At 40.4% G+C, this 11,913-nt stretch overlaps 1 protein-coding gene across 4 annotated transcripts in view; it reads right to left on the reverse strand.

Annotated features, from left to right (window-relative positions):
- Positions 1 to 401: 401 nt before the first annotated feature.
- The window catches only part of LOC139547932 (neurobeachin-like), a 295,912-nt gene continuing 284,400 nt past the window's right edge, over positions 402 to 11,913 (reverse strand). For all 4 annotated transcript variants that reach the window (XM_071357133.1, XM_071357132.1, XM_071357131.1 and 1 more), the window contains 5 exons: positions 11,533 to 11,703; positions 5,573 to 5,674; positions 4,532 to 4,728; positions 4,038 to 4,189; positions 402 to 3,490 (listed from right to left, as the gene is read on the reverse strand). In XM_071357133.1, coding sequence (XP_071213234.1) covers positions 3,400 to 3,490; positions 4,038 to 4,189; positions 4,532 to 4,728; positions 5,573 to 5,674; positions 11,533 to 11,703 — 713 coding nt within the window. In that variant the 3' untranslated portion in view covers positions 402 to 3,399. The remainder of the gene's footprint in view (positions 3,491 to 4,037; positions 4,190 to 4,531; positions 4,729 to 5,572; positions 5,675 to 11,532; positions 11,704 to 11,913) is intronic.

Genomic DNA, 11,913 nt, shown 5'->3' on the forward strand with positions numbered 1-11,913 from the left:
AGAAGCAACCCTGTAACTGGTGGTCATCAGCAAGCCAAACCTGTGAATAAATCACTTCCTCAATCTGAGAGCCTGGTCATTGTACTGCGTCACTCCAGGGGGAGTACAGTAGAACAATCTGGGATTTACAAACAGCAGCCACAGCAGCAGCAGCAATAACAACATCCAGTCAGTAGATGGCAGTATAGGATAATCTGTACCAGATCCAGAAGATAGTAGTAAAACAACAACAAACACAATAAACATTTCAGCACGTTGAGCTTCCACTCTTGAGATAACTTTTAGTGCATGGGTTTATAAGTAAAATACATATACATACTCTATTCTATATGGCAGACTATTAGGAAAACATAGTACTAGTTATGTTCAGACTGCTATAAAGAATGGAAAATTCACTTGCATAAGAGCTTGCTTTATTTATTTTTATTATAAATACAACAAAAAGGAAACCAATGTTATATTGCACAGTTTATTAATCTGTATATATTGGCAGAGCTTAATGTAAAACAGCTTCAAACAAACACAAGGTAAATACCTCAGAAATTGCAACATATGCAAAAAACAACAGGTAAATACAAATAACTTATAAAATCATATGATATACTTATATCAACAAAATATATTACATACAAATCAAAAAAAGTATTTGAAAGCAATAAGAAATGTTAAAAAAAACGACATCAAATTGCAATGTCAACACAAATCAAATGCATTTATTTAGCAAAATCCTCCTTACACAAATATTGTCTAAATAAACCCAGAATGTCAAATTCATATTGATGGTTATTATGAGTCAAACCAGTAAAGTAAGATATATTTTCCCTACTACAGCCACTGTAGGTCTCTGCATGCAGAGCCCCTTGTTTAGCTAGGCTGCTGTCTGTACCATTACAATGCAAATCCAAACTCTTTGCATATTGCAATTTCTTTTTTTCCTTTTCATCTTACTGTCAACTCACACGTGGTATATTTAACATTGTTGTAATATTTTCTGTTTATTCAAAATAGTTAAGAATAATTTTTGGATGACTATAGCCTGTTCTTGGTTAGCTTAGCTACATGCCCCAACCTTTCATTTAGCCTGGGTATCAGTCTGTTTGCACTAACATTCCATTCCTTTCCACTACTTGCCATGCCAAATATCATGTCATATTTGTCATATGACACAGAGTACAATGAGTGGAATGGTAGTACAAAACAGGTCTGGATTGCAGGCTGTAATAAACTCATGGCATTGATAGTTTTCATATTGAGTTACCATAGTTATCATCCAAAGTTTCTACAACTGATGTCTTGCACTGCCTTCCTTATCAATCCATTAGCTGGAAATACAAACCACGACGACTAAAGAATTCAGTGCTAAACCTGACTAGCCTGTGGTAGTCATTTTAAAAGTAGATAAAAGTAATTTTAAATCCTTGCCTTTGTTGAAATATAAATAAAATAGTTACCGAAAAACAAATGGGATGTAAATCATTACAAGGATTGTTATTTCCTGCTTTATAATGTGAAACGTGATTAAGAAACAAATTACAATTACAATGGACAAATTTCACACAGTACGTAGAGTTCTGAAATTGCCCTTACAGACATGTAAACACATTATCAAATTAACATAGAACAATTTGTTGCTTTTGACACCTACATCAATAGACTACTGTGATGGGAGACCAACTATCAGTTATTATTACTAACCAACTAATCTACGTCCCAAATGGCACGCTAATCCCTTTATAGTGCATTTCTTTTGACCAGAGCCCTATGGGTCCTGATCAAATGTTGCACACTATAAAGGGAATAGGGTACCATTTTGGACGCACACTAAGACATGATGTGAGAGAGTCAGGTCACGGTTTGGAACAGAGAATTATGGTTCAACTGTCAAAATGGAGACTAAATGGAGACGTCTTGTTCTTTTCAAATCTTTTCTGGAAATCAACTCTTTACATCATCCTTATATACAACAGTTTTTCCTTTTTTCCTAGAAAAGTGTCCCAAGTTTGATATGTATTTGACATACAAATGTTGTATAAACGTTATTAACCGTAGGTTTGTTTATTGTATTTTTCACAGTTTTAAATATGACCAGTTGAATAAAATCGTACATTCATTTTTTTAAATCAGTGTTGAAAGAAACTGTCACTGTAGCACTATAACTGACCTCGTCTTCTAAGATCATCAGTTGAAGTGTTTTTTCTCCACGTCTTATAACCTATATTTTAACCTGTCTGTCTCTGGGCCTTAGTATATACAGTGGGGTCTGAAATTATTGACACCCTTGATAAATATGAGCAAAAATTACTCTATAAAAGAAATAATTCAAATACTGAGCTATATTGTATAGTAAAAATATATATATTATTTTATACTAATTCAATTGCTCAGAGAAAGGGATTTTGTTTGACAAGTAATATATATATATATATATATATTAAATATAGGTTGCAAAGGGAGGGTATTACTGGAAATGTTTGAAGTTTAACAATAAACTACCAGCATTTTGGTATCTTTTAAGGATTTTATGTAATCTATCACACAACATCTAGTGGCCCTTTTGGGTACTTCAGATTATCACAGGTCAAAGATCATAACCCCAAGACATTCTAACCTCCCATGTTATTGGTAATGGTGAGAGGTTAGCATGTCTTGAGGGTATGATTTTGACCCTCTGTAACTTTCCCACTCATCATTATTCATTATTATCTGTAATCATCATTATTATCTGTAATCATGGTAGCATCCACATTAATTACGAAGTGTTTAGAAATGTATCATATTCATATTTACAATAAAAGTGACTCCAAAATGACAGAATACATTATTTACCATTCATTTCTACCATTCTATAATCAGAAACACAACCTAAACAAACTGCAAATGCAAACAACAAGTTTGTAGAATCCAAAGCTTGATGTAGTCATTGCATGCTAGGAATATGGTACCAAATACTACACTTTTGACAACTTTATTTATAAGAATCTTTAGGTAGCTTTAATTTTCACTCCTACCTCTTGAGAATAGTTTTTTTTAACTTGTTAAACAAAATCTCTTTCTCTAAGCAATTCTAATAACATAAAATAATTCTCACATTTTTGGGAGCATATAATATAGCTCAGTTTCTGAATTATTTATTTTATACAGTCATTATTGTTCATCTTCATCAAGGGTGTCAATAATTGCGGACCCCACTGTATTCCTACAGTTTATGGTTAGTTAGTTAACCTGTCGTTAACTTGTAGTTGACCTGTGAGGTTAGTTAGCATTAGTTAACTCTTATACCGTAGTTAGCTAACTTGTATAGGTAGTTAACAGCAGCTAACCTGTATAGTTGGTTAACAGTAGTGTCCAGGTGTCCTCCAAACATGGCCATGTTGTACTGCCTCTCTGTCTCTGTAACCCTCAGTATCTGTTCTGGTGCTCGTAGTGCCACCGGTTGAAGTCGATGTTGAACGCCACAATGCTACCGGATGCCATGCCAGTGATGAGAGTCCTGGGGGAGGGGACACACACACACACAATACAGTATGTTCATCAACACAATAAGACCCATTACTTTACTAACATAAACACTATAGGTGTGAGTGTGTATGTGTGTGAGTGAATGTGTGTGTGGTGTGTGTCTGGTGTGTATGTATGTGTGTGAGGAAAGTGACGCTTGTGTATTGCTCCAAGGCAAGTGTGCTTTCAGAACATTGCACTGCAATTTCGTTGTCTCTATGGCAACCGGTTCTATTTAAAGAAAACAAAGCTCACTGAACTGCGAACGTTCCATTTCCCCAAATGTACCCTGACAAGCATGAAACACACAGGCCCTTTCAGTGTTACAGCCTACATACTGCTCTACAACCACACACACACACACACACACACACACACACACACACACACACACACACACACACACACACACACACACACACACACACACACACACACACACACACACACACACACACACACACACACACACACACACACACACAAGCCATTGATCCTGTTGTAGAGGCAACCTGATTGGGTGGACAAACAGGACTAACCTCTGGTCGTGAGAGAGGTCCATGGCGCGGACACCAGCATCACAGCCTGGGTAGATGTAGAGTTGTTTGAAGTCACAGGCCTGCCACACTTCCACTACCCCGTTGTCTCCACCCGTCACCAGGTTCTGACCATCACTACTCAGCATAATGGCCTAGGGAGCACATCATAATAATTATATAATAATAAATCAAATAAATAACATAAAAATAAACAATAATAACGACATCATCTACCTCAAATCACAGCCTATGTAGTAAACTACTTTAGATATTTAGACCCTAGGCCCTATGTAGTGCACTAAGTTTGAATACTGCTGTCCAGCAATGATTTACATCTCTTTCACATTGAAAATGTGGAGTAGGTTCTGTCGATCAGTGGAATCCCTCCCCAATTGAATCCCTTGTTTATATATAATTTTAAGACAGTAAAATGTGAAGACTGTGCAAGGCGTGTGTAGACTTTTACTAGGTACATATTGTGTCTGTTGTCTTACCCGTGTTGAGTCGTTGACCTCCATCTGAGCCAGTAGTTTTCCGTTGATGCTGAAGTTACAGAAGCGTCCTCTCTCGTAGCAGATGATACAGTGGCCCTCGCTGGACACCGATATGAGGCGGGGACACAGGCAGTTATCTGGGCCCTCCAGGGCCCGCAGCAGGTCCCCTGTTATAGTGTGGACCAGACACGGACCCTCTGGAGGGAAGATAGAGTTACACACTAACATGCACGGACGAATGCACACACACTGTTTCAAGAATGTTACTCAACATTCCACTCCTAACTGAGATACTCAACATTCCACTCCTAAATGAGATAACTCAACTATGTACTGTGGCATGTGACATTACAATCCTATCAGCCAACTCACATACACTATATAAACAAAAGTATGTGGACACCCTTTCAAATTAGTGGATTGGGCTATTTCAGCCACACACGTTGCTGACAGGTGTATAAAATCGAGCACACAGCCATGCAATCTCCATAGACAAATATTGGCAGACGAATGGCCTGAAGAGCTCAGTGACTTTCAACGTGGCACCGTCATTGGATGCCACCTTTCCAACAAGTCCGTTTATCAAATTTCTGCCCTGCTAGAGCTTCCCCGGTCAACTGTAAGTGCTGCTATTGTGAAGTGGAAACATCTAGGAGCAACAACGACTCTGCCGCAAAGTGGTAGGCCACACAAGCTCACAGAAAGGGACCGCCAAGTGCTGAAGCGTGTAGTACGTAAAAATCGTCTGTCCTCGGTTGCAACACTCCCTTCCGAGTTCCAAACTGCCACTGGAAGCAATTTCAGTACAATAAATGTTTATTGAGAGCTTCAAGACATGTGTTTCCATAGCCGAGCAGCCAAACACAAGACTAAGATCACCATGCGCAATGCCAAGCGTCAAATGGAGTGGTGTAAAGCTCGCCGCCATTAGACTCTGGAGCAGTGCACTACTTTGGAACAGAGCCATATGGGCCCTGGTCAAAAGACGTGCACTACACAGGGAATAGAGTGCCATTTGGGACTCAGGCTGTCTCTGCTGACCTTTGGCTCCACTGATGACCAGTCCCAGCTCGGCACACACAGAGACACACACCACCTCATGGTCATGGCCGGTCAGCACAGCTCGCGGTGCCGGGTAGTCACCTGGAACACAACACAACAGTTGGGTTTTATTAAGAACAACATACCATGGCTTGGGATCGTTGCAACAGAGTTCACTTCACTGGGGGATGCGAAGAATGTAATGAACTATGTTGATAAATAACTGACCACAGACATTGTGATAGTCACATCCACCCAGCTGCTGCCAGCGAGGTCCTGGTCAATTGTCATATAAATGTTGTGACGGCAGATCATCCCCTTCCCCAACCACCCTCCCCTCACACTGTCCCATGATTGATGACGGCTGGGGGAGAGGCTAGTGAAGGGAGGTCCTGGACACCTGGAGTCTCTCCCCTTCTCGTCCCTCTCTCCTCTCCTCCCTTCTACTCCCTTCCACCCCTCTCTCCTCTCACCCCATGTGTCTTTTCCTTCCTCTCTCCTCTCATCCCTCTTTCTTCTCCACTCTCCTCCCTTTCACCCCTCTCTCTTCTCCAGTCCCTTAGAGGGTAGGACCAGAGCAGACCTGCCAGTCCCAGGACAGTGTGAGGCCTCCAGAGAGATCACAGACTCATCCAGCTCACCTGCCCTACAAAAGATTCAATCAGCCTACACTGAGCCCCCCCCAGCCAGCCAACACAACCTCCCCACCCTGCCTCACATTGCAGTGATATGGGCCGAGTTGGGCCTGAGAGGCAGGCGGGGGATTGAGCTGGAAGTTATTTTAATGACCAGGGGCCTCATTTATCAAGAATGCGTACATTTCTCACTAAATTCTGAGCAATGGATAAATGATAGCCTAATATTTGTTGTGTAGCGGGAATAAAAGTCTACATGAGATCTCCTTACCAATGGCAAATGCATCTGTTTCATCATTAGGCATATGTTTTAATGTTTTTATTAGCCTACCATTATTATCATTCCTGTGTATCAAACGCCTCCATTTTCCTCAAAAGAACAATATTTGCTTGCAATACAGTTGATCAACCACTAGACGTGGTGAATACTCATGATCTGAGATTTGCATGGAGATAAGCAAAGTTCCCATCAAGATCAACATTGATAAATGTTGATAAAACACCTTTGTGGGAAAACTGGCAAGGTTTAGTCTTTTCTGTGCGCTGACTGGGCACGGACCTTTGATAAATGAGGCCTGAGGTGTTTAAGGACACATGCAGGCTGATGTACATTAGAGGGCACTGTTCTCTTCCTGCCAAGGGTTACAACATCTTCAACTCTGTCAAATATGAATCATATAATACTCTCCTACCTAGATTGCTGTGAACTGAAGTCTGACAAAAAATATTATTGTTCATCTTAAAATTGTATCATAAATGATGATTAACTGCTTTATTAATAATACAACTAAATAGCTCATATACAGTACCGGTCAAAAGTTTGGACACGCATACTCGTTCAAGGGTAATTCTTATTTTTTTTAACTATTTTCTACAATATAGAATATTAGTGAAGACATTAAAACTATGAAATAACACATATGGAATCATGTAGTAACCAAATCAAAATATATTTTATATTTGAGATTCTTCAAAGTAGCCACCCTTTGCCTTGATGACAGCTTTGCACACTCTTGGCATTCTCAGAACCAGCTTCATGAGGTAGTCACCTGGAATTAATTTCACTTAAACAGGTGTGCCTTGTTAAAAGTTAATTTGTGGAATTTCTTTCCTTCTAATGCATTTGAGCCAATCACTTGTGTTGTAACAAGGTACGGGTGGTATACAGAAGAAAGCCCTATTTGGTAAAAGACCAAGTCCATATTATGGCATGAACAGCTCAAATAAGCAAAGAGAAACGACAGTCCATCATTACTTTAAGACCAGCCAAAATTTCAAGAACTTTGAACGTTTCTTCAAGTGCAGTCGCAAAAACCATCAAGCGCTATGATGAAACTGGCTCTCATGAGGACCACCACAGGAAAGGAAGACACAGAGTTAACTCTGCTGCAGCAGATGATAAGTTCATTAGAGTTACCAGCCTCAGAAATTGCAGCCCAAATAAATGCTTCACAGAGTTCAAGTAACAGACACATCTCAACATCAACTGTTCAGAGGAGACTGTGTGAGTCAGGCCTTCATGGTCAAATTGCTGCAAAGAAACCACTACTAAAGGACACCAATAAGAAGAAGAGACTTGCTTGGGCCAAGAAACATGAGCAATGGACATTAGACTGGTGGAAGTCTTTTGGTGTGATGAGTCCAAATTTGAGATTTTTGGTTCCAACCGCTGTGTCTTTGTGAGATGCAGAGTATGTGAACGGATGATCTCCGCATGTGTGGTTCCCACCATGAAGCATGGAGGAGGAGGTGAGATGGTGCATTGCTGGTGACACTGTCTGTGATTTATTTAGAATTTAAGGCACACTTAACCAGCATGGCTACAACAGCATTCTGCAGTGATACACCATCCCATCTGGTTGCGCTTAGTGGGACTATCATTTGTTTTTCAACAGGACAATGACCCAAAACACACCTCCAGGCTGTGTAAGGGTTATTTGACCAAGAAGGAGAGTGATGGAGTGTTGCATCAGATGACCTTGCCTCCACAATCACCTGACCTCAACCCAATTGAGATGGTTTGGGATGACTTGGACAGCAGAGTGAAGGAAAAGCAGCCAACAAGTGAAAATGATATGTAGGAACTGCTTCAAGACTGTTGGAAAAGGATTCCAGGTGAAGCTGGTTGAGAGAATACCAAGAGTGTGCAAAGCTGTCATCAAGGCAAAGGGTGGCTACTTTGAAGAATCTAAAATCTAAAATATATTTTAATTTGTTAAACACTTTTTTGGTTACTACATGACTCCATATGTGTTACTTCATAGTTTTGATGTCTTCACTATTATTTTACAATTTAGAAAAAGTTAAAATAAAGAAAAACCCTTGAATGAGTAGGTGTGTCCAAACTTTTGACTGGTACTGTAGGTAGCTACTGAAGACCACTATGTGTTTCATCTATAGTGAAGAACTTATTAAATGTTCACTCTGAAAAAACTGATATCAAACATCCTGGTTTGATTGATATGGAATATGATTAGTTGAAGTTCTCTCCATAGAAGAAACCTTCCTTTGTTAGGAAGGTGCACAGTGCAGTAAGCAGTGTGTATGTGTGTGTGTGTACCATGGGAGTGTTTTCTCCTGCAGTATAGTGCTGCGGCACCCTCTATTAATTGGAACAAACCAAGCTGAAATTCTTAATTATCTTCAGAAAAGATAATGAGAAAAACACTCACACCAACCACAGCCCCATGTGACACCAGTTCATGCACAGTACACACAAATACATTACACACACACACACACACACACACACACACACACACACACACACACACACACACACACACACACACACACACACACACACACACACACACACACACACACACACACACACACACACACACACACACACACACACACGCACGCTCACACACGCTCACACACGCTCACACACTGTTATTGTGTCCAAGTCAGACAAATGGTGAAGTGGTTGTTTTGAACACAGATAATTAGTGAGTATGAGGAACTAAGTGAGAAGAGCAGCAGAAATCAAATCACACTGGAGCTGAATAGCAAGACATCTGGAGTATTTTACTGGAACGCAAGTAACACACACATATAGGTGCATATACAGCAGATGCTTCTCCCTGTCAGGGCCGGCGTTATGTGTGTTCTCCCTGTCCCTGTCTCTGTATGTGTACACAATGTATCTGATGCTGTCTGGACAAACGGAGTATGGCATGTCATACTTTTTCTGGCCTGACAGCATCAGATACATGGGCTACATACAGTAAGACAGAGGGGTGCTGTTTCGCTCGCTAGTTTCTGCAGCGAGGAATAAGCCCAATGCGTTTCTATGGGCACAATATGCAGAACTAAACTTGTTGAAAGGCATTATATACAGATCTCTGGTTTCAGCCACTTGAAAATTAGAAAGGAAAGTTGACGGGTGCACAGTGCACTGTTCGGATGCTGGCTTCCCCTAAAGTAAAGTGATGTTTTGACAAAATTATATAATTACTCCTGTCTAAGTAAAATCATTCAAAAGACTTTACCAGAGAGCTTGACTTAGCCACAGAGGATCATTGGCTCTTTCTTTTTAAATAGCCTATGCTTATTTGCGAAGCCAGAATTCGTGCAGCGTGCGCGGCTATAGGCCTAGGTGAACATTGAGTTGCGTCTGTCAGTGAATAGCATCTCAAATGTGTTTAGATAATGTGTCTTGAGTACAAGAAGAAGGGGCATGCACTAAACTCTACAGAATGTGCTCTGCTGTCTCTTGCCAAATCTTGCACATTCATTGTTTCATTGTGTGAATTGTTTGCCCTTTGATTGTTTATTTATATCAATTCAACATTACATACACTACCGTTCAAAAGTTTGGGGTCACTTAGAAAGGTCCTTGTTTTTGAAAGAAAAGCAAATCTTTTGTCCATTAAAATAACATAAAATTGATCAGTGTAGACATTGTTAATGTGGTAAATGACTATTGCAGCTGGAAGCGGCTGATTCTTTATGGAATATCTACATAGGCGTACAGAGGCCCATTATCAGCAACCATCACTCCTGTGTTTCAATGGCACGTTGTGTTAGCTAATCCAGGTTTATCATTTTAAAAGGCAACTTGATCGTTAGAAAGCCCTTTTGTAATTATGTTAGCACAGCTGAAAACTGTTGTTCTGATTAAAGAAGCAATAAAACTGGCCTTCTTTAGACTAGTTGAGTATCTGGAGCATCAGCATTTGTGGGTTCGATTACAGGTTCAAAATGGCCAGAAACAAAAAACTTTTTTCTGAAACTCGTCAGTCTATTCTTGTTCTGAGAAATGAAGGCTATTCCATGCGAGAAATTGACAAGAAACTGAAGATCTTGTACAAGCTGTGTACTACTCCCTTCATAGAACAGTGCAAACTGGCTCTCACCAGAATAGAAAGAGGAGTGGGAGTCCCCGGTGCACAACTGAGCAAGAAGACAAGTACATTAGAGCGTCAAGTTTGAGAAACAGATCCCTCACAAGTCCTCAACTGGCAGCTTTATTAAATAGTACCCGCAAAACACCAGTCTCAACGTCAACAGTGAAGAGGTGACTCCGGGATGCTGGCCTTCCAGGCAGAGTTGCAAAGAAAAAGCCATATCTCAGACTGGCCAATAAAAAGAAAAGATTAAGATGGACAAAAGAACACAGACACAGTACAGAGGAACTCTGCCTAGAAGGCCAGCATCCCGGAGTCGCCTCTTCACTGTTGACGTTGAGATTTTTTGCATTTTAATTCGTTTTTTGATTAACCACATGACAATAATTTTGAGAAACTAAAACAGTATTATTGAAGTGAAGGTGTTCCACAAAAATGCGCATACATGTTTTAAATAACTGGCACACAGATAGGTAGAAATCATAAGATAAATTGTAAACTTCCCCAAACTTGAAACTCACAAGCTGCCTATGGTCTTTATTGTAACACACATGAACAACATTTGAAGAAAAAAACGGGCCTGCCTATAGAAATCAAATGGCAGTCCAACTGATTCATTCTGGCGCCAGCCCTGCTCACTGTCTCTGTCCATCATTCCATAACAAGAGTGGAAACTAGAATTTTCACTGCTGATCAAAGAATGCTTTTATTAATATAATAATCTACCTTAATGAACTACAGCTCCACAATGAGGTGCTGTAATTAATTTGAGCTGATATGAAGAGCTTCCTCTCTCTACCCTTGAACAGAGGGCAACTACTGGCTACAGCTCATGGACAGGACTGTTACACTGTGTGTGTGTGTGTGTGTGTGTGTGTGTGTGTGTGTGTGTGTGTGTGTGTGTGTGTGTGTGTATGTCTGTCTCTGTCTGTTTGTGTGTGTGTGCATGTGAGTGTGTGTTCTGACTTACTGTTGTTGGGGTTGTCTCCTATGATGTGGTGTCGTCCACTCCAGTACCACAGTAGCAGAGTAGCGTCTCTGGACCCTGACACGATGTAGCAGTCTCCCCCGATGTAGCTCTCTGACCGGGCCAGACACGTCACCACGTCCCAGTGGCCAAACACTATCTGGGTCAGCTTACCTGCAGCACAGAGAGAGCAATATAAAGTATTGTAGACATACAGTAGTATTAAGGTACCAGTATTATACAGTCTGTACTATTATCTGGGTCAGCTTACCTGCACAGAGACAGTATTATGATTTAAACCTTTGTGTCTAGGCCTACTGTGTGGAAGTAGTACAGTGTAAGTAGTACAGTGTAATATAGTAGTAGTATAGTACTACAGTAGTA

Source organism: Salvelinus alpinus, chromosome 21 (genome assembly GCF_045679555.1).
Source record: "Salvelinus alpinus chromosome 21, SLU_Salpinus.1, whole genome shotgun sequence".
In the NCBI taxonomy this organism is placed as follows: domain Eukaryota; kingdom Metazoa; phylum Chordata; class Actinopteri; order Salmoniformes; family Salmonidae; genus Salvelinus; species Salvelinus alpinus.